Here is a 24,323-nt window from a genome sequence, read left to right on the forward strand (position 1 = left end):
AGATAAATTACCAGTAGGTGGCACCAAAGAATATGTAGCATACTTCTTAAGTCTAGCAGAACCAAAAAACTTCTTGTGCACTGCAAGAGGCGTTTCCCAGCAGCTCTTTACATCAATTCTTAAGAAAAAGAAGGAAGAAAGCTTTATTTAAAAGACTTGCTCCAGATTTTTGGTATTTTATGTAGTTCTATTATGAAAACTTGATATTTCATTTTAACTACCATTACAAAAATGCATTTTTGCTTTGGCTAGTTTGTCTGCAGGTTAATATTTCATAGACCCCAACATATAACATTATGTTAAACTTCTTTTCCATCCCCTCCACTAGGAGTGCCTTTTGCTATGTAGGGTATTTGTATTAGTGGCATAAAAAGTTTCAATCCCAGTGAACAATTTTATAACCAAATATGAAAATAGTATGGCCATTTTTAGGTCACATGAAGGCACAACATGTGGCTGCTGGAAGAAGCAATTTCAAATTTATTATGGGTAATTCTTTAACTCAGAAGTGTTATGTGCACTTACAAATTTGCAGGTTGGTACTATACCCTATTACTTTTGGCTACTTGAGACAAAATATAATTGATTAGCAATATTTCCGTATGTCCTAGAGTACGTTGTCAACCAAATTGTCATAAGAGAGTGTACTTGATGCTTCAATGGCAGCTGTACTGATAGGATCTTATGTTGAGTTATAGGTCAACAAGCAAGAGAGTTGGGATATGAACAAGCTATGAACAAAATGTTTGAAGAACACTTGTTCACACAACCCAAGTCATGGTTTCATACTTCGCCCTGACAATCCAAAGTAAAATTAGGAAGAACTCATGTAAATTATGATTGCCATTCCAGAACACATAATATACGAGTCATGATTTTAAAGTCTGTTATTTTGCCAATTCGCAGAGATAGCAATGGGAGCTTTACAGCAGTAGAGAGAGGAGATATTAGGGGGACTCAGCACTCATGAAAACTCCTGAGATTTACAGATTTAAAGTTACTATTACATTTTAGGTTATTTTGGAGGTTATGTCTACACAGCATCTAGGAGTGAACCTTCCAGCCCGGGTCCACAGACTCATGTTAGACTGACGCTAGTACTCCAAAAATTAGTTGTACAAATGATGCATTTATGTTGTCGCTTGGGCTGGAGCTTGGGCTCTCAAGCTTAGAGAGAGGGGTGGGCTTGACAGCCCATGCTGCATCGTAAAACACCATCTACACAGTGAATAGTTATGCATGTGTTTAACTTTATTCAGTGAGTAATCCCATCTGGATTTAGCAGAGGAAGGATACACCAAGAAGTGCTACATAATTCCCTAAGCCTTCACAATTAAAGTGAGTGAGACATTTTCCCACTACTTCGATGAGCACAGAATCAAGCATCTATAAAATATTAATTCTACAACATATATGGCATATACAAAATACAAGACAGTGGGGTAGGATTGAAAAGGTTTTATTTTATAGGTTCCTTACTCATGAGTAGTAAAGCTGCTCAAATTATGCAGGTCATCCCAAGTTCATGTTGTTAAAACCTTTTTAGTCACGCACCATATCACCATGTATGCTGTATTTGCCATATACTTTATAGAAAATCTTACAAATGGATTAGAGAATTAAAAAAGTTACTGTTCCTATGACATAACAGAAGAATAAAGTGGCTACAGATAAAGTATGAAGAGCAATCAGTACCTTTTGCTAAGTAATAAAACAAATATAGATTCAAATCTGTAGAGCCTTTCCAAGTTTTACATCTAGATACTAGACAAAAAGTACAATATTTGGAACTGCTGTGAGCCTGACTTTTTCAGCTGCCCACCATACCGTGTAGTACAGCAAATAATGTATTATTGCTATTAAATAGGCTGATGATGGGAAACAAATCACCAGTTTACAAACGAAGATCCTATATTTTAACTAATTATCAGCCAATTTCAGAGCTGCTAAATGCAGTAAAAAAACCCTGAAAGATACTAATTCATTCACACCTCCAAATCAGTTCTGGATCTGACAATACCATCGTGCTAATAAGGCCAGAATACAGATTTCTGAGGATAAAAAATAGCTTTCTACAATTAATGAGTTCATAACATTTTTCTATAATACATCGTTTTATAAAATGAACATGACTGATTTTTTTCTTTAAAAATATAAATCCATGCCACCATCCCTGATGTAGCATCTCCAACTGATTTGCTTCAAAATTAAGAGCCTTATTTTTGATGAGTGCTCAGATAGCTGATTAGAAAATTGTCTTACAAACACAGTCATTAAACAGCAAGCCAATCAGGAGAGCTACAGTGCTGCTGGAGGCAGGGTGTAAATTATAATAAACTAAACTAATGTGCCACATTGGGGGAACCTAGCAGTGCAATTATGAGACATTTTTTATTGATCGTTAGATTATAACTGCTACACTCTGGCTTGTACCAGCAATTTATTTATATATATATATATAGTGTGTGTGTGTGTGTGTATTTTTTTCTATACTGTAGGTGCAGAATATAGAGAGGAATATGCATTCGCTATCTATTTGCTGTATGTCATTTATGTCATCGAGCTATAATCATTATAGATGAAGATGTTTTGACTGGTTTGAAAATGTTTACTGTTTTTATCAGTATTTCCTTATAAGAAGTAAATGAAATCTCTTTTCAAACAAAATATTAAGTTTAGTCATTATATACAGACATATATACACATACGCACATATTATGCATATGTGTAGATTACCGCTCCCGCCCCTTTGCCCCCCCAAAAATGGAAAATACCTTAAAAGAGCATTAAGGTTGCAAAAGCAAGAACTCCAAATTTGTCTCTGCAACTTTAATATTGCCCCTTTGTGTGTATGCATTATAACACAGTCTTTAATTACATGATCTCATACTATTTTTTTCACAGAACCCCTGATTCACTCAATGCATAGGATGGATCTGCTCTGGGGATGAATCTGAGTTATGTAGTGAATGAAGCTTTTATGTGTATGACCCCTGCCAAATTCCATCATGTGGAGTCATAATGACCTCTACATGTGTCAGCAGCACAGTTGGAACCTTCAGATCCACAGCACAGAACTAAAGGAATATCTGACAGCAAGATAAGATTGTCATCCTCTGTTTGGACCAGCCACTAACAGGACTATGTTAACATGAAATAGGTACCTTTTAAAGCATACTAACAGAGCCTACCTGGGCAATTAGAGAGCAGCACATTAGACAAGCCCACTGTTTGGGGAAAAACAGATTTGCCACAATGCTCTATATCTGGAATCTAAGCAGAAAACATATAATTCCAAATCATACTCATTTTAGTCAAGATTGCTACAGGCTACAATTAAGTGTCACACTGAATCATGAATGAGCACGGACCATATATTTTTCTGTGCATTGTATAGAGCCAAAAGCATGCATGGTGTTCAACAGAATATCATCACCAACACCACTATAACATCACATGGTGGCGAGGGAAAAAGCCTTTACTCCTCTATAGAAATAATTAATGGCCTGATGGCATAAACCAGAAGAGACCAGAATGCTGTAGGCACTAGAGCTGGGTGAAATTTCATTGAAAAATGTAATTTAGGAGGAACCAAAACTATTCACAAATTTGTGTTAAGTTTAGCAAATAGTTTTGGCCAAATAAAAAAAAATTAGATTTTTTTTTTTTGTATTTTGAAAAAGTCAGAATGGTTCACTTTGAGTTGTCATTTCGTTTGACCTGAAGGAAAGTTTTTTGATGTTTGTCATAAACAGATAGTTAAGGGTTAATGCCTCTTTTACCTGTAAAGGGTTAAGAAGTTCACCTAGCCTAGCTGACACCTGACCAGAGGAACCAATGGGGGAACAAGATTTTTCAAATGGAAGGAGGGAAGTTTTCCTTTGTTTAGAGTCTCAGTTTCAGCCAGAGCGAAAAAGATCAAGGAACCAGCCTCTTATTAGAGTAGTAAGTTTTAGAAAGAGATAAATAGGTTTATGTTTATTTTCTTTGTAACTTGTCTTGGTACCATTAAGGGAATTATCAAAATTGGGTATTTGGGTATTTTTTGTGTAACTAAGTTTTTGCCTAGGGGAACATCCTCTGTGTTTGGAATCTGTCGTCTGTGAGAGTACCTGGCATGCTAATCTCTACCAGAGGGTTTTCTTTTACCTTTCTTTTCTTTAATTAAAAGCCTTTTTCTTAATTCCTGATTGATTTTTTCCTTGTTTTTAGATCCAAGGGGGTTGGATCTGGATCCACCAGGAGTTGGTGGGAGAAAGGAGGAGGGATGGTTAATTTCTCCTTGTTTTAAGATCCAAGGGGTTTGGATCTGTGTTCACCAGGAAATTGGTGAAGTCTCTCAAGACTACTTAGGGAAGAAAAGTAGTGCTTGTGAGTGTTGGCAGCGATACCAGATCTAAGTTGGTAAGTAAGGTTAGAAGTGTCCATGCAGGTCCCCACATCTGTACCCTAAAGTTCAGAGTGGAGAAGGAACCTTGACGGTGTTTCATTTCGGCAAGGGAAAAAATAAAATAAAATCAGTTTTGTTTTGAAATTCTCCTTCGGTTTCAGCCACCACACTGAAAAATCAATTATTTACTCAGTTCTATTAGGCACCCCTTGGAGGTGAACCATTTAATCCCACACTGAAGTACCAGAACTCTGGAGTCTCTTTTACTGTTTGACAAAACACACATTTATCCCACTATACCGGTAGCTGGAAATTCTAACAACTGACAGAATGTGGGGAACAACTACACCAAGACACAAAATGGAAAGTGAAGGGTGGGGGCAAGGGAGGTGAAAAAAGGACAGGGCAAAAGAAGAATAAACCAACATAAACAGCACCACTTGGCACCTTTATTATGGCAACTTAGGTGAGGACAAGGGCACAGAGAAGGTAATGTTTCTCAGAAGCCCTGGGATGAAGAATTACACTGATTTTTGCAGTATACAGAATTAAAACATATGTTTGAAAATATGCTAATTGGAAACAAATCAATTTTTAAGCGTACAGTTTAATATCGAGCTCTATCCACAGGCAGTTTAAAAACAAATACAATAGGATAAACTATATAGTTCTTTAACTTAGCTCATGAGCTAACATATCTCACTTTTCAGTTACAGGAACTTGAACTAGACATGATTGATTTGTCCTTCTTTCAGTCCTTGCCCTTTTGTGATTCTGCAGAGAACACCAGGAACCAGCAATAACTCACTACATGCCTCAGAGATCTTTTTTATTTTTGGAAATCTCTCAGCAACATGACATCTCACATTTGTTATGGTTGATTCTGGGCATTTAAATATGCAAACAGTTAAAGTATATTTGCAAGGGATATGACAAATGAGCATTTGCACACTGGCCAGTTTTTCATTGACTTGCATTCAAGAACACGATTATATTTCAGCGTTGCCTCCACAGTTGTCTAAATGAGTTGATTTCCTAATATTCATGTGGGCAGGTTGACTGATGAGAATGACTTTAGTATAAACTCAAGAGTCTCTCTCTCTTGGATATATTCCACTTCCATTATACTGGTATAAATTCATAGTAACGGTTGAAGTCAGTGGAGTCACTCTGGATTTAAAATGGTGTAATGAGAGCAGAATCTGACCTTTTTCCTCTTCCGACATCTCTTCCCCTGCCACACCACAAAAAGCCTAAATTCACTTCCTACTTGGCCTATTTCTGTTGATTTTTAAGTGATTTTAGTATGTTAAATTAAGTCATTGAGCTATATAAATGAGTTGAAGAACCAGAGCTGGGACTGGAACTAAACTGGTCTTGAAAGGACATGGAAGAGATGCAAGGGGAAGATAGATTTCATTCTCCTGAGACCTCTCCTACACCAAATGTCTGAAGGAATGCACCACTGTATTTAACAGTAGAACACAGCAGGATTCAAACAAACATCGGGCAGGCTAATTCAGTCTGGTTTTACTTACAGTTATGTTCCCAAACCATATAAGAGGGGGCCATTTCTCTGTTGCAGAAGAGCTGGAACCTTCCCCCACATTTCAGTGGATGTCTGGATTTGGGGAGGCGGTCCAGACTTGAGGTTTGCACATAGACTCTGCTTTTACCAGGAGGTACCAAAAACCCAGCTCCAATGCCTCCACCACACACTTCTGATCCAAATTTTCCAGCTCAGTCACAATTGTAAACATTATTTTTAGCTTTTAAAAATTGCAGCTACCATACACTGAGCTGAGCATTGCTTTAGTGCGGAACACTTCTTAGTTTCAATATATTTTATGCATTAGGCAGTGCCCCTGTCGTTGCTCTGTGAACTGTTGCTCAGCTTTGACATCAGTCCGCCCGTACCAGGACACCAGCCTCACTGTGAGTATATTTCAGCAGGCCTTGTCTTATAACAACTGACCAGCCTCCTCAAAGGCAGACAACAAAATGCTTACAGCTAAGCAGCTAATTTGCTGGCAATAGGTGGACACTGCCCAAAGTGACTGTAGCAGCAGCACTGATTCTGATGCCCAGTGCTAAACGGAATTTTAAAAATAAGGAAACTGGAAGGAAGCAAGGTACTGCCCATGGGAGCTCTGAAAATGTTTCCCAGTTACTGAACTAGAAAGATATTTATTTACTAATAGAACAGAAGGAGAATGGATGCTTCAAACTGTTGGTTGTGAAGCCTTTCACCTATTGGTCACTAGTTGAAATCCAGCCCACGTTGGAAAATGCTGCCCTCTGACAGCCTGTAGAGATGAGTTTCATTTAGTTGTCTCTATCCAATTTCTAGTGGCCAAGTCTCAGTATCATAAAAGCCATCATCACTACCAGGACCAATCATTTAACACTCTGAGAAGGGGCACCAAGGATTAAAAGGGGGTGTTGATTATCTGTGCTTCCTAATTGGAAGGAGGCCCATTGGCAGGGCATCATGGGGAAGCCTGGATTGCGGTGAACCATACCGTATTCAATTTGGGGGATAAACATCTCTTCAGAGTCTCCACTGATGTTAATTCAGAACTTTTCCCTGAACAATAAACCCATAAAGTAAGAGAGACTCAATTGGTTTAAGATTCCAAATCAGTAGTTCAAATGCCATCTAAAATACACTTAAACAACAAGCCTGAAAATCAGCTGCTTCTTCTCTTTGGAGTTCCAAGTTCTATGTTTCCTTTGCAACACTTGGCCATAAACACTTAAAACAGTGCAGTGCCTTTAAAATAAAATTGTAACCCTAACAGTAATGGCAGCATCCCTTTTTCTTTTGTGGTTGGGTGGGAGGATTCTTCAATTTTATGAGCACAACAATTAAGCAGTTTAGAAACAAACAAGGAACACAAATATAATAAGTAATACAGCAAAAGTTTGATTTTTACTATCAATGGCAATATTTAAAAAAAGTTTTGGCTGATATTAGCAAAAGACTATTGACAACAACAGAAGTAAGAGCTTTCTCTTATTAATTATTATTATTATTCTTGCCTCCTTGTAGTCAAACAGTAGGGAGACACTGTTGCATAGAAATAGTTCACAGCAGTATAATTCCCACACTACAAAAGCCAGTTTGCACAAAAATTACATAGAAAAGAACTACACACACTGTGCTCATTTACTTGCAGAGGCTAATAATATAGGTATCATAAGGTACAGCATATGAAAGGAAATATGCATTGAGTCACAACTTACTATTTGCTAATGAGATCATTCTTTACTACAGAAAATTCTTAGAATGCCATTATCCTCCAGCCAGGTTCCCTTATCAATAGCAGTACTGCTGCTTTCTTTCTTCATTCTCAGTTAACCTCCATGAAGGGACCTCAGAGGATATATACTGGATAACACTAGCACTTGAAGATTTCTTTTCTTTTTAAATGGTATGAAGCGGTTATCAGCAAGCAGCCAGATGAGTCAAATCAGAGCTAGTATTATCTAAATTCTCTGTTGTAAATCAGATTTTAATGGAGAAAAGATTTATATCCCCTTGGGACCAGGTAAGGAATATGTTATTAGTGTGATCCAGAATGTGTACTTTACAATAGTAAATACAGCTCGGAATTGTTCCCCTGAGCAATTTTCCAACTTCTCCAAATTTCTTTGCTCATAAGGTGGAAACTAAAACAAATGAATCTCCCATTTTTTCCCAATACTAGTAAATGACAGTTTGTAAGGAAACATTTACACATATATATGCACATGTGCATACACACACACACTTTCTCTATAGTATTGTATGTGAAATCAAGACATAAGCTGCATTTGCTTGACCACTGGAAGGAGAGTTTATGTTTTAATTATTACATCATAGATGTAAGACTTTTGGTAGCATCCCTCAGCACAGTTTCTGTCAGATATTTATCCCTTTCATAGACTTAAGGTCAGAAGGGACCATTATGATCATCTAGTCTGACCTTCTGCACAATGCAGGCCACAGAATCTCACCCACCCACTCCTGTAACAAACCCCTAACCTACGTCTGAGTTACTGAAGTCCTCAAATCATGGTTTGAAGACCTTTCTATTCCTATCCAGAGCCTACAAAGTCTCACAGTATTTGTGAATTGAACGTAGATCACATTTGACTGGCATTTGAGAGCTTTTTATACATTTTCATCACATAGGAATTTACATATGCCCAGAAAGAACACTGTGTTAAACTCATAAGTAAGGTTGATAAGTGAACCAACACTTAAATATACTGTAGTCCAAGAAAGTTTGAGATAAAACAACAAAAGAAACTAAAAATGCTGGAAAAATGTTATTTGTATTACAATAATGCCTACATGCCCCAATAAAGATCCAAGGCTCTATTATAGCTAAATCATCAGTTGATTCATCCAGCTATTATAGCACAGATTCTAACTTAATTTATAGCTGAGACACTTAAAAATATGTGATGGTCCAGAAATCAAGTTTTTAAAACAAGCCTTTCAGATCTTTTTCTATTAACTGATGACAAAATGAGGAAAAGTCTTCTACTTTTTGTCACATTTAGCGTGAAAAATATCATCGATTTACACACCCAGGGTTGAATTTATAATATTTATAAGCATTCTGTTCATTAAGGCTTACCGGGGATGGGCATGTCTCATACTTCCATGCACAAACAAACAGGCAAAGGTCTGCCATACCCAAGCTATCAGCAAAAATGACGACACTTGAGTCACACTTCATAGCAATGTGTGGCTCCTTTGCTTCTTTATATTATCCTTCGTGGGTAAGTGCCATTTTCAATTTAAGTGTAAAATCATAGGCAGTACAGAAGTCAGGAGGATAATTAGCGATAGCTAGTACTAGTGCTATGGTATTTTTCCAGCAATTTTAATCTAGAGCTTGTCATGAGAAAAGAAGCTTGTTGCGATGGAAATTAACATGCATTCTAGATTTGGGGTCTTTGTTTTTACTTTGTTTCACTGCTTTTTGTTTCACCATCATCTGAATAATAATCAGATTCAGAATTTGAATTATTAATGGTTAGGTTCAGCCACTTACTTGGGCACAGGATCAGTTTCAGGCTTTAGAGTCTCAAGTTGCTTTTGGAATACCTACCAGGTCTTCGGCGGTATGGCTCCTGCGGGTGAAGGACCTGCCACCAAAGACCCGGTAGGGAGCCACCCAGTGAGTACACCTCTCACCCATGTCCACCCATGTCCTGCCCTCGACTGCCCCTCTCAGAAACTGCAACCCATATCCCCCCCCCGCTCCTTGTTCCCTGACCACTCCTACCTGAGACCCCCCCCACCCTTACTGCCCCCCAGGACCCCACCCTCTGCCCAACTCGCCCTGCTCCCTGTCCCTTGACTGCCCCGACCTCATCCACCAACACCCGGATACCCCAGTACTCCCACGCAGCACCTACCCAACCCCCCTTCCCCATCCCCTGACCGCCCCCCTCAGAATCTCTGCCTGATCCAACCCCCCCCACCCCGCTCCCTGTCCCCACCTTATCCAACCCCCCAATCCCGGCCTCTTACCCCCGCCGGGGACGGGCCGAAGCTGTGCCACACGGCCGGAGTCGGGACTGGGGACTGGAGTCGGGCCCGGCCTGGGCCAGAGCCACGCGGCCGGAGTCGGGGTCGGGGCCCGGCCCGAAGCCGAGGCCTGGGCTGAGGCCCGTCCCGGAGCTGTGCCGCGCAGCCAGAGTCAGGCCGGGCCACATGGCGCCTGGAGCCCTCCTCGCGCCCCGTCCCCGCACCAGTTCCAGCTCACCACTGCTGTACCTCCCAGAATTCAGCAGCTAATCACAGTATTGTTGGTATCATAAGCACTGAGGACAACTGAATTCCCAGTCCCATGCCATCTGCAAATTGTGTCTGATACCATTCCAACCCTCCAAGTCCACTCCCCTCAAACCAACCATGGAGTGGTTAGTAAACCATGTCTCCATAAAAAACAAACATCTCTTTGGCCAATAAAATAAGGTTTAAACTCAGATTTCTTCATACAGAACGTATCTGAATGGATCAAGCCAATTATGTGTGTGACAGATTTTTAGTATCATTTTAGTATACAGCTGAGTACACAGTCCCAGCCTAACATATTCTGAATTGCCTGTTCCCACTTTTCTCTTAAGTAAAACATCTATTAACATAAACTAGATTGTAAACAAAAGGTATAGGAGAAGAGGTGAGAGCACCTACTAGAAGACAATTATGCACCTATTACACAGATGACCATTTAGCAAATTCACTGGTCAGATGCTGCTGCTTATACTATTTATACTTTTGAAAATGATTCTGCACCCTCTTGCCCAAATGAAAAAAAAACAAGCAAAAGTGGCTCAATATTTACATACACAAAAAAGCAGACAGCCACTCCAGCTGCACTTCACGAGTTTAGGCTCCTTTTTTAAAATTCTAGCCTACACGAGTTTGGTGCCCCAAATCCATGGAACTTGGACTCCTAACTCTCAGGCTCCTTTTAAAACCCCAGTCTTATGTTTTCAAATAACCGCATTTGAGGTTATATAGTGTAATAATGACTGCACACAGTGCTATCTTTAACAATAATGATCCCCGTTAGCCTTTTGTGGCACTTATGTCATAGAAAGTTCTGGATCCCATTCACTTCATGCATGACCCTATGCTAGGGGATTCCCCATACCTCTGCATTTTCTTGTGATTCAAGAATGCCCAACATGGAATATGCCCGACTGCTATATATGTAGTTACTATAGCAAATATTTAGAATAACTCTTGCCCATTGCCAAACAATATTTATTTCTATCTGGTCAGGGTATATTTAGTTCAAGCAGGTCAAACCAGCACATTTTGGACATTCTCTTTTCTCTTTGATCAAAGGCAATAAACCTTCAATCTACCCTTTCCTTTCCCTGTTTAAATGTCACTATGGTAATAGCCTCACTGACAGACATGGCGGGTCCTTCACATGAAAATAAACATCATCAGGTTGGACATTCCCACTGGATTCTCTATCTGATTCCATAGAAGACTGGGAGTGGTAAGGCAAGTTTAGAATTGACTGTCTGCTAGCAATGGTCTTCGGGGAAAGAGCTATCACAACATTTTCCAGACTTTATTTACAATCAGGATCTACAAATGCTGCGTTACGATAAGCTATGGTGCTTTTGCCAAATTGCTATCATCGTTTTTTGCAAATTTTCTCTCATGAAAGAGACCACAGCTTTAGAAGCAACAGAAAATTCCATAGGACATATTATATGAGGTAGCAGGCAGACTCTCTAGAATTACCCTGACAATCCTCTATGCTTCCCAGACAGGGACCTTGTTAAGGTAACAAAGGTCATGTCATTCAACTCAGGGAAAATTTGATGCATTTGAAAAATAACTAGCATTTGAAACAAACAAAAAGTTTCCTCACAAAGTTCATCACATTTTGATACAGTGCAGTGTGTAACTTCAGCTGGCTATTTTACGAAATGATGTGAACTCCTAAGACTCTGCTTCATTAACTTAATGGTGGTTTAAGCTTCCTTCTCCTACTCTCTGTAAGTCTGGGAAATTTATTGAGACATTATGTTACCCATTTTTTATACAGTAGACACAAAATTCATTGTACAGCCAAAAGCATATGAGTGAGGAGGATTTAGAAGAATCTCATCCTATCCCTATCATTGAGAACACATTATCATAGAATATCAGTATTGGAAGGGACCTCAGGAAGTCAGCTAGTGCAACCCCCTGCTGAAAGCAGGACCAATCTCCAGACAGATTTTTGCCTCAGATCCCAAAATGGTCTCCTCAGTGATTGAACTCACAACCCTGGGTTTAGCAGGCCAATGCTCAAACCAAGTCTTTGAAATTAGAAGATGAGTGCTCCTTTTACATAGTACAGCCAACCCTTACAGACCAGTTGAACTGTGCCAGCCAGCCAGCTCTTCACGCTGATCTCCTGCATCTGGAAGCTTCCTTCCATTCTTAATTTAATGCAGAATTCAGAACCCAACTACTAGTGAGCCATTGCTAACTAACTAGTGATTTCAATTGTGCACACTCATATCTGCAGCGGAATTTAAGGCTTTCCAGATGCTGAAGTGCAAGAGACCATGTAAAACTATGTTTTGCCAAAGATTAAACCCCTAGTAAAAGATAAAAGCAGATAGCTAGATGTGAGGCAGGCAGCAGTGGCACAGTAGGCCCCAGCAGAGTGGCTGGACCTCAGATTCAACATTACGAAAGAGAAAGTATTCCTGTAGGGGCTATATATGTGAGTGGGCACAAGAGTCTACCTATGTAGATCAGACTGCAAGATTAGGACCTAGGTTAGAATCATAGGTCTGGAAGAGACCTCGAGAGGCTATCTAGTCCAGTCTCCTGCACTCATAGCAGGAGTACATATTATCTAGACCATCCCTGACAGGTGTTTGTCTAACCTGCTCTTAAAAATCTCCAATGATGGAGATTCCACAATCTCCTTGGTAAATTTATTCCAGTGCTTAACCATCCTGACAGCTAGGAAGTTTTTCCTAATGTCCAACCTAAACTGCCTTTGTTGCAATTTAACCCATTGCTTCCGGTTCTATCCTCAGAGGTTAAGGAGAATAATTTTTCTTCCTCTTCCTTATAACAATTTTTATGTACTTCAAAACGGTTATGTCCCCTCTCACTCTTCTCTTCTCCAGACTAAATAAACACTTTTTTTTCAATCTTCCCTCATACTTAATGTTTTCTAGACCTTTAATCATTCTGGTTCCTCTTCTCTGGATTTTCTCCAATTTGCCCACATCTTTCCTGAAATGTGGCACCCAGAACTGGACACAAAACTCCTTGTCAGCCTGGAGTAGAGAAGAAGAATTACTTTTCATGTGTTGCTGACAACACTCCTGCTAATACATCCCAGAATGATATTTCCTTTTTTGGTGTGCAAGTTTTACAGTGTTTACTCTTATTTAGCTTATGATCCACTATGACCCCCAGATCTATTTCTCCAGTACTCCTTCCTAGGCAGTCATTTCTCATTTTGTATGTGTGAAACTGACTGTTCCTTCATAAGTGGAGTACTTTACATTTGTCCTTATTGAATTTCATCCTATTTACTTCAGATCATTTCTCCAGTTTGTCCAGATCATTTTTAATTTTAATTGGATCTTTCAACCCCTCCCAGCATGCTATGCCATTATCTAAATCATTTAATGAAGATATAGAACAGAACTGCACCCAGAACTGATCCCTGGAGGACCCCACTTGATATGTCCTTCCAGCTTGACTGTGAACCGCTGATACTGTCTGGGAATGGTTTTCCAGCTTGTTATACACCCACCTTATAGTAGCTCAATCTAGATTATATTTCCCTCATTTGTTTATGAGAAGGTCATGGGAGACTGTATCAAAGTCAATTACTGAAGTCAATATATACTACATCTACCACTCCCCCTCTCCCCCCTTATCCACAAGGCTTGTTATCCTGCCAAAGAAAGCCATTAGGCTGGTTTGACATAATTTGTTCTTGACAAATCTATGATGACTGGTTTTAGAGTGGTAGTTGCGTTAGTCTGTATCAGCAAAAACCCTGTTAGTCTCTAAGGTGCCACAAGGACTCCCGGTTGTTTTTTTCTATGATGACTGTTACTTATCACCTTATTATCTTCTAGGTGTTTGCAAATTGATTGCTTAATTATTTGCTCCATTATCTTTCCAGGTACTGAAGTTAAGATGGTTGGTCTGGAATTCTCCAGGTTGTCCTTATTTCCCTTTTTATAGATGGGCACTATATTTGCCCTCTTCCAGTCTTCTGGAATCTCTCCATCTTCCATGACTTTTTGAAGATAATCACTATTGGCTCAGATAGCTCCTCAGTTAGCTCTTCGATTATTCTAGGATGCATTTCATCAGGCCCTGGTGATGTGGAAACATCTGACTTGTCTAAGTCATTTTTTAGTTGTTCTTTCCCTATTTTAGCCTCTGATCCTGCCTGATTTTCACTGACATTCACTGTGTTAGATGCCCAAGAAACACATTCACTCCCCCGACAAGTAACGGGCCTACTTTGTCCTTGGTCTTCCTCTTGCTTCTAAAGTATTTGTAGAATGTTTTCTTGTTACCCTTTTTATTTATGTTATTTGTTTATATTCATCCTTTGTAATTTGGCCTATTTTCCACTTTTTTTAGGACTGAGTTTCAGATCACTGAAGATCTCCTAGTTGAGCCAGGATGGTCTCTGGCCAAGCTTCCTATCTTTCCTATGCAGTGGCATTGTTTGCTCGTGTCCTTAATAGTGTCTTTTTCAAAAACTGCCAACTCTCGAACTGTTTTCCCCTTTAGACTTGCTTCCCAGGGGATCTTACCTACCAACTCCCTAAGTTTGCTAAAGTCTGCCTTCTTGAAATCCATTATCTTTATTCTGCTGTTTTCCCTCCTACCATTCCTCAGAATCATGAACTCTACCATTTCATGATCATTTTCTCCTAAGCTTCCACTTTCAAATTCTCATCCAGTTTCTCCCTATTTGTCTAAAACAGCCTCTTCCCCCTACTGGATTTCTCCACCGTCTGAAATAAAAAGATGTCTCTGGGTTAGTAGAAGATGGCCTTTATGGAAATTTCCAGTGCTTGTGAACCACTTCTTTGGTTCTTTTCTTTTCAATTTTAATGCTTCTCCACAACAACAAAAAGTTGACTTCATTTTCTTGGGTAAAAATACCCTGCATGACTCAAAGGAAAAATTTCCTCTTTCTATTTTTCTGTCAAAAGAATTTTTGTCATCTTTTTCTCTTATAACAAATACTCCTGTTTTAGGGCAAATGCACTTTACCCATTTTAAATAATAATAAAGAAAAGATATATTCATCCAGAGTTGACAAGTAGACAGTACATGTCAAGCAGTTCTCAGAAAGTGAGGTGCCTTTAATAATCTGTATCACACTATTATTTCTCTCTCATAACTTTATGGCTTATAGGCACGAGTTTAGGCACTTGCAGCCTTACCTCCCTGAAGAGTAATGTATCAGGATGGTAATGCATCATGACCTCAACAAATGTTCTATTTAAACAGTATTATGATTCCCAAAAGCAAAACATATTACAGCCTGTGATGTCTTAGGTTTTAATGTAATTCATGCATTTCCTTTTCTGACTGTTTTATTGCTGGAAAAACTTGCTCCACTAAAATTTACTATTTCCTCCTCCCCCCTTAAACATATAGGACAAGATTTAAATGTGCACGGGTGTAAATCTGAAATAACTCCAATTAAGCTATCCCTAATTTGACATGGTGTAAGCAATGAGACATCTGACTTACTGAGGTTCCATTTTAGGCCTGTTGTAGTAACGTTGTCACAAGGGTTCCCAACTGGAATGAGGCCACACCACTCGCTTTCAAGTCCTGTGTTTACATACAGTTTGTGCTTTCCCTGCAATACAGAAAGAAGTCTTCTTTAGACAGTAGCAACCAAGGACCAGGAAGTCATTTATACAACACATTTAAAAAATGCAGTAGACAGGGCCAGTGCAAGGAAGTTTCATGCCCTAGGCGAAACTTCCACCTTGCACCCCTCCCAGCTAACCCCCCACCACGGCAGCTAACTCAGCCCCCCCACCCGGGGAACCCCCCCACAGCAGCTACCCTCCCCGCCGCGACAGCTAACCCCTCTCCCCCCCGTCCCAGCATGGCAACTAACCTTGCCTGGGGAGACTTCCCCCTTCCCCCCTCCCCGACAGCTAACCCTGCTTGGGGAGACTCCCCCCACCCCCAGCAGCTAACCCTGCCTGGGGACACCTCCTGCGGAAACTAAGCCTGCCTGAGTAGCCCGCCCCAGCTCACCTCAGCTCCGCCTCCTCCACTGAGCATGTCGGCGCTGCTCTAATTCTCCTCCCCGCCCAGGCTTGCGGCGCTGATTGGAGGAGACTTAGAGCTGGGCTGTGTGCTCAGCAGAGGAGACAGAGCAGAGGTGAACTGGGGCAAGGAGCGGTTCCCCTCTGTGCCCCCCCCCTCGTTACTGTGGGCAACCCTCTCCGCGTGCCCCCCACCCAGCTTACCTCCACCTCCTCGCCTGAGGGAGCTTTTAAGCACCCCCAACCAGTAGGCGCCCTAGGCGGCCACCTAGTTTGCCTAAATGGTTGCAGCGGCCCTAACAGTAGAACACATCTGAATTAGAGACAGGACTGATCTTAATTCTCCCAAAGCTCAGAAGTATTTGGATCTGGGATTTCAGTGTGGCCTATCATACAGAGAGGGACCAATCAAAGATCCAGATTTGAAAGTATGGGATTTTGAACCTGGGCTTTTGGTTTGGCCCCATTTCTAATCTGAATCCAACACTGTTCCTTATTCCTCTGCACTAGCAGTCACATCCAAAGTTAGGTTGTTTTTTCCTCCATTTTGGAGGAATCCTGATCTAGTCATTAATTTTTTTTAAACGGTTGACTTTCCACATGACCTATGTAACCCTTTAGAAACAAAACTAGGCAAAACTAGTTTGGGGGGTTTCATCACAAAGCCAAAATTTTGGTCACGTTTGTAAGTTTCAAGTACTCTCCCTTCTGGAAAAGGTTCTAAACCAGTAATGAAACTAATGGGGTTCTACAAAGTTTAGAAGTGTTCCAGAGAAATAAATCTAAAATCTATGGAATTTAAGAAAATGACATCCCCTTTGTTAGGTTTTTAAACAGCATCCAAAATAATTCCATAGCAGGGATACAATTATCTTAAATATGTTTATATAGAAAAAGTCATTTTCCATTATGTATTATAGGACTTTTCCATAAGGGTTTGAGTGAATCTTAGCTGAATTATAATTTGGAGTGAAAAATTAATACTTGTTTCAAATGAAACTGAAGAGGTGTGAACCCATTTGAAATATAATGATATAAGAACACTACAGTAGGACATGAAGTGAAACACTCTCTAGTTGAAACTGAGTTTCTCATATCTCTAATGTTCACTCATTTCGTGGCTGTTAACATTCTCTGAAAGAGCTACTTTTAGTGATGTCTTATTTAGGCTTATATGTAGCATAATACCCTTCTATTAGCTGTCCTAGACCCTCAATTCAGCATATTACTAACTTTAAGCATGTAAGTAGTCCCAATGAACTAAAAAAGAGTGAACAGTGCAAAGTTCAGAGGGAAAGGAAAAGCAGCATTTCACAGTACAGGGACAACAATTATCTGTACTCATTTATATATGAATTTTTTTCCTGTAACAGAGCTAGCAGGAAACATCAAGGAAGGAAAGAAGGAAATTGTGCTAATATTTGTGGAAAAAATATCAGATTCTTCCTGTATAATTAATTTGTTCTACATAACAAAAGAGATAAGATGCTTCAGAAGTACATGATTTTGGTTTTTATTCTCTCAGCTGCATGGGAGCACTTCACTTCTGTAAGTGCTAATCGGAGTCACAGACATAATTCCCTCTCAGAACAGTGAAACACTTGGGTTTTTTTTTATGATTTATTAATTTTTCTATCAAAATGGGTATTTAAAAAATACAAAACCAAGAAACCCAAAATGTATCACTTACTGAGTGTATTACAAAGATTAAGATCCTGTTTAAAGCAAAAGAAAACTAGTTGTGTAACTCAAGCAATATCCTAAGTGGCAAGTAAATAACCTTTTACCGAAAGAAAATATTGTAAGCTTCAGCCTTGTATTTCATGTTTCCTCTCCCACAGCAGCCTCCACCACTGTGAAGTGACAAGTTAGAAGACGAAAATAAGGAACAATACCTTACTGCCAAGATGAATTATCTGAGGTGTTTGACAAATTCTACTGCTTATGCCAAATACCTTATAAAAATCCTCAATATGAGCCATGCTCTCAGTTATCAAATGAACTTTAGAAAAGTTGTCAATTAAAAACTATCAGAGTTCAAAGCTTTAACCTGTTTGGTTGTTTGCAAAGCAAGACAGAGAACAGTTCAACATTGTCTATCTTCTCAAATCACGCAATTTCACAAGGTGCTGAGCCACAGGTTTCCATGGGTACTGTGGATGATTCACAAATGCAGATATTTACAAATTCATGCCTAATGCCCTTTTAGCCATTCAACAGGCATAGCTATTTCTCTACTGCAATGTTTCTCATCTCTTGTGAGCATTACCTTCCTGGGAAATTGCTCTGGGCCCTGGTCTACTCTACAAGCTTATGTTGGTATAACGTCCCTAAGCAATGCAGTTATACCAACCCCTAACTCGGGGAGGTGGAGTACCTACATCGAAGGGAGAAGCTCTCCTGTTGGCACATGTAGAGTCTTCACTAAGCACTGCTGTGGCACAGCTGTGCTGCTGCAGTGCTTTAAGTGTAGACAATCCTGAGTTACTCCGCAAGAGGTTCAAGCTACACTGAAGTGTCTCTCTATTTTGACACCCATTGGTAAAAATATGAAAAGCAGCAAAGTAAAGATGGCTGGCCTAAGAGGGACCTGGCTTAATTCCTGGCTTCTCAATCTCAGTTTCTTTGGATTGCTAATCTTGAGATCATTCTCTTTTAGGCCCTGATTCAACAAGGGGGCTACTCACATGCTTAAAGTTAAACACCTGCTTGTGAAACAGATGCCTCTAAAAGTATGTTACTTATACAAAGAACATGAGATCTTTAAAACAAAAATACCTCAGGTTATTATCAAGGTGTTGTCAGTTCTCAGGGTTTTATCACAAGAGTTGTGATATTTCATGTTTTTCTCAAAGCCCCAGCTTACACAGCCGAATGAGTACAGAAGAATCTCATCTTTCATTTAAGAAAGAAAAGTTTCTAGCCTTTATGCTTGTGGAGAAAAGTCTGAAAACAAACACTAAACACTCAAAACCCAGATGGTAAATAAAAATAATTTACAAGCTAATTACAAATTTATCTTAAATTAAAATCTCATGATTTAAGCCACTCATGATTTTAGGGGTCTGATTCATGATTTTTGTATGCTCAGAGTTAGCAATATTTAAAGGTCCTTTGTTTTCAGTTTTCACCAATTTTTACTGAAATTCTGGAAGTGCTGGATCTCCGCAGATATACCTCTCTCCTTCTGGAATGGGGGGCCAGCTCCAGGGGATCCCTCTGGCACCTGAGGGATGCTCCAGAAGGACAGACGACCATTTGGTAAGCTGGGTGTCCTGTCCCACAATACTAAACCTAATATTTTCCCAGAAAACTGTGAAGTTAATGCTTGCATTGATTTTCATCTGTTTTTAAATTTTTGTAGTAAACACTGGCACATTGCTAGGAAATTTTAAACAAAGTAAAGCCAGAAACAAAGGGCCTTAGCAATACTGTACAAAGAATAAATTGACTTATTTAAAAAAAAATCATACATTCTTAGGGAGTTTATTTTGTTTTGGGAAAGAAATATCTTAAAAAGTTAACAAATGAGTTCATTTCTTTGGCAGAAAGATTAAAAACAACAACACATTTGTACAAAAGGGCTAGACAGTCGAAGCACTGTGAGCCGCCCACAGGGAAAATTAGGTGCAGAATGATCTTTTCAACTTCCCATATAGAAATCTTCCACAGAAGCAACACTTAAGGGAGAATTCACAAAAATCAGAGTAATCGTTATTGGTAAATTGCAACCACAAACATTAATTTGCTCTTATTTTTAAACTTTAAGATTAAATAAGCAAATAATACACTGGTGCTAAAAAATGAAACTGGTACTGTGTTTATAGAAACCTTTCTAGAAACTAAAGTTACAAAGTTTAAGAGTAAAAAGAAACCCAAAGATGGATTAAAATTACTTCCTTTTAAGTTTTTACCTCTGAAGTAGACAGCTGAACTGCTTTAGCATTTTAACTTACAAATCAAATATCATTTTCTAATGTTACTGGTGATAATAATGGCAAATAATATAGCCGTATTGATTTTTATCTTATAAAGTAGTTTTGAAAAAAAACATTGATCGGTTTTGAGGATTGATTCAATTTATTTTTCCCACTTTGTGTCTGGTGCTGGGAAATGAGATCAACTTCTAAGTTTAGCAATATGAAGAAAATGTCAGAAGGTTGTTTTTTTAGTGTGTTTTATCCACACAGGCTTAACTTTTACCCTTGTTTCTGATGTGTTACTCATTTTAGGTGCCATTTTAATAAGAAAGCACTAACCGAATAGGAGACAAACACAAAAATACTTGGTGGTGGTAAAGAAAATCTGAGAAACAATTTTCCCTCTGTAAAGTCTCCTAAGTCAAAGGGAACTAATGAAATAATCAGCTGAACACTGATACCTAACTAACACATCAAAGATAACAGGAATATATAACCTTTGGGGGTGGGCTAGCTCAGTGGTTTGAGCATTGACTTCCTAAACCCAGGGTTGTGAGTTCAATCCTTGAGGGGGCCACATAGGGATCTGGAACAAAATCAGTACTTGGTCCTGCTAGTGAAGGCAGGGGGCTGGGTTAGGCTCAGCTCCATGACTTTTCAGGGTCCCTTCCAGGTCTATGAGATAGGTATATCTCCATATATATTTGTTCAAAACTATGAAAGTTAAATGCGGGTAACAAGTAAAGAGTATCAAGTTGCAAGCAGCTGGGCTTTTAAGTCATTTACAGTGCCTAAGTGTCACTTCACAAAAACACAGAGGCAAGAACCCCATCCCAAGGCGCTTACAGAGTAACTTCAACAAATCCAATACAACGTGTAAACAATAGAATATATAATATAATTAAGGTGGTTCAAGCACAAAAAGATGTGCAGACATGATAGGTGCAGAGCTCAGCATAGGCTGACAAAACCAATTTTAGACAGATCTAATGGAGGAAAGGGGGATAGGAGTTGGTACATGGCAGTTGAAAGACTGTTCGAAATATAAGGTGGAGTTTGGAAAAAAGGCACAAGGAGGAGGAGACAAAAGATTGAAACAGTTAACAGAGAGGATGCTGGGAAGCATAAGAATGAGAAGGGGGGTATCAGCGGAGAAGTAGGAAGTGGATGTTATGGAAAGTATTGAAGGATGAGGAGTGTGAACTTTAACATGGAAGGAAAACGAAATCAATGAAGAGACCTAAGGACAGATGTCGTGGTCTGCGCAGGAAGGAAGATAGGCCTTAGCAACATCATTTGGGGTAGATTGGAAAGAAAAAAAAAAGGGAGATGCGGATAGTCAGGGAGGGTTCTTCAGTAGAGGAGATAATTAATGAATGGACTAGTGTTTCATTAGTGGGGATTCAGAGAGAGAGAGAGAGAGACAGATTTTAAGGTATTGGGGAGGAAAATGCCTCAATCTGGTGACAACCTATATATAATGAGAGAAAGAGAGGAGCTGGACATGACAATGAAGTTTTAACCTTGGGGTGTTTTTTCAGCAGTAAAGGGAAAGCGATGAGAGTGTTTATGCGGAAAGATAAATTTAGTTTGGAACAATATGGAGCGTCAGGAGATGAAAGGATATCCAGGAAGACACCGTGAGGACATATGGAAATGTGTGACAGGACAGATGATGGAAGATCACAAATAGAGGAGGCAGATGTAGGAGACATCAGCATCGAGAGGGATGTGATGGGCAGCTATTCTTCTTCTTCAACAGGACTCTGTTGTGGAGCCCACAAGGCTCAATATTATCCAATATTCAACACACACAACAAGTTAAGCCACAGACTTCAGTGACAGCAGTATGCAGTTGACACTCTGTTCTATGCAATATCAATATTTAGTTCTGCCATGAGTGCAGGAGACTGGACAAGACGACCTCTCGAGTCCCTTCCAGTCCTACAATTCTCTCTACTTCAAACACATGCAAAGCCATCATTCATCTTGCCCAGTGTCTGGGTGTGGTAGCTCTTTGATGAAGAGTAGATGGCTGAAACTAAATCTGGGTAAGATGGACACAATGGTGACAAGAGAAGGAAATCATTCTGAAGAACTGGCTGAAACCATATCATCATCCTCAAATGAAGAAATCTGTCCTCCAGTCAAAGCTTTGTATTGTGTCAGGGTTCTTCTAGTCTTCCAGCCTTCATCTAGATTCTTCACTGCTCCTGGACACCCATATGGCATTAACAGTCACAAATGACTTATCAACCTCTGGCTGGCCAAAACGTTGCACCCCTTGCTATTGCATGAAGCCCTGGCCACAGTAATGCACACTCAGGCTTGAGTACTGAAGCACTGTGTACTTTATACGTTAGACGTGAATGTCCTGAAGAAGTTCCAAATGGTGCATCCACCGGGTAGCAAGTCTTCTGAGTAAAATCAGAATTCACCACCCTGGTGCTCTGCCCACTGCCCTGTCACCCTGTCCAATACAAATTTAATAAATTTGTCTCAGGGATCACCTCTTTCCATGACCATGACTTTCCATGGCAGCTTGCTCTTCATCTGTGCCCACTGTGACACTCAAGTGCAGGGAATCAGGAGTTCATGCACTGATCGACGGCGGGACTGGCTCCTAGAGTCCCGGTGCCAGTATCGGCGGCTGGAACCAGACCGTGACCGTCTGGAGGCCGATCGGTGCCGCGAGTACGACCGGTACCGCCGAGGGGAGCGGTGCCGGGACTGCGAGCGGTGGCGGGATCTTGAGCGACCATGGTGTCGGGACCTCGACAGCGAGCGTGAGTCCCGAGACGGCGCTGTCATCATAGGTTTGCCCCTGGACGCTACCCGCACCGGAGGTACCGGGGGTGGAGGCTGAGTTGACTCAGTCAGGGCAATGAGGTCCCGTGCCGAGGCGAAGGTCTCTGGCGTCGATAGGACCAATAGCTCAACCCCAGTTCTTATGGGGGAGCTCGGCGGGACCGGACTCGACGGACCCTCCGGGCCTGGAGTCGACGGTGCCGGCAGCGCTGCGGCAGATGTTGGTGCCGAGCGCTCCACTCGAGTCTGCCTGGATGGAGTTGCAGACTTCAAGGGTCTTGCTTCTGCACCCGGTGCCGGGGAAGGTCGGTGCCGGGGAGTCTTTCCGGTGCCGGCGCGATCCAGTGCCGGTGTCGAGATGACGGCCTGCGAAGCTGCCGGGTCGAGTGCCGCTTCCATGAGGAGAGTCCTAAGTCTCTGGTCTCTCTCCTTCTTTGTTCTAGGCTTAAAAGCCTTGCAAATGCGGCACTTGTCCGACCTGTGCGATTCCCCCAGGCACTTTAGACATGCGTCGTGAGGGTCGCTGGTCGGCATCAGCTTCTTACAGGCCGCACATTGCTTGAAGCCCGGCGAACCAGGCATGAGCCCGGTGCCGGGTGCCGGGAAGGGCTACGGCCCAAACCGGCTAACAAATATCTACAATATTATTTACACTATTAACTATATAACTAACTACACTTAACTACTAACTACAACTATCAACCGTAGAACAAGGAGAGCTAGGGACGTGGAGGACAGCTATGCCGCGCTCCACAGTTCCAACGACCGACACGGCGGTAAGAAGGAACTGAGGAGCGGGTGGGCCGGCAGGGGTATATATCAGGTGCCATGGCGGCGCCACTCTAGGGGGCGACCTGCCGGCCCACTGGAGTTGCTAGGGTAAAAAGTTTCCGACGAACGTGCACGCACGGCACGCACACCTAACTGGAATGGATGTGAGCAATCACTCGAAGAAGAATCAGGAGTTCATGGGACCTTGCCAGTTGCTATACTGACTATGATTCCCACAATATTCTGAACAAAATTTAAGGCTGAACTCGTTATATTAGCTTTCTTTCGGTGGCAGCACAACAAAGTCTGAGAACAGCTGTCATTGTGTTATGTAAGGAAAGGGCAGAGAATACAATCTGTCCTACTGTTTTCTTTACATACGTTTGCACTTAGACATAATAATGCTGAGTACAAAAGATTACCTAACGACAAGCAGATAGTATTTGAGTCCATGGGAACAAATTAAATCTCCAAAGTTACAGTGTAAATGGAAGAGACGAAAGGAACAACGATTAAACCAAATAAGAATATGTTTATTTGTTTAAAACCAAATGTTTTGACAGGAATATTTTAAACAAATTCTGGATCCATTTCTATTGCTGTGGGATTTTATAAAAACTATTTTTTTC

At 40.6% G+C, this 24,323-nt stretch overlaps 1 protein-coding gene across 3 annotated transcripts in view; it reads right to left on the reverse strand.

The window, feature by feature from the left end:
• The window catches only part of TPK1 (thiamin pyrophosphokinase 1), a 497,034-nt gene that overhangs the window by 97,667 nt on the left and 375,044 nt on the right, over positions 1-24,323 (reverse strand). For all 3 annotated transcript variants that reach the window (XM_050937807.1, XM_050937809.1, XM_050937808.1), the window contains exon 8: positions 15,663-15,774. In XM_050937807.1, coding sequence (XP_050793764.1) covers positions 15,663-15,774 — 112 coding nt within the window. The remainder of the gene's footprint in view (positions 1-15,662; positions 15,775-24,323) is intronic.

This window comes from Gopherus flavomarginatus, chromosome 2, assembly GCF_025201925.1.
Source record: "Gopherus flavomarginatus isolate rGopFla2 chromosome 2, rGopFla2.mat.asm, whole genome shotgun sequence".
Taxonomy (NCBI): domain Eukaryota; kingdom Metazoa; phylum Chordata; order Testudines; family Testudinidae; genus Gopherus; species Gopherus flavomarginatus.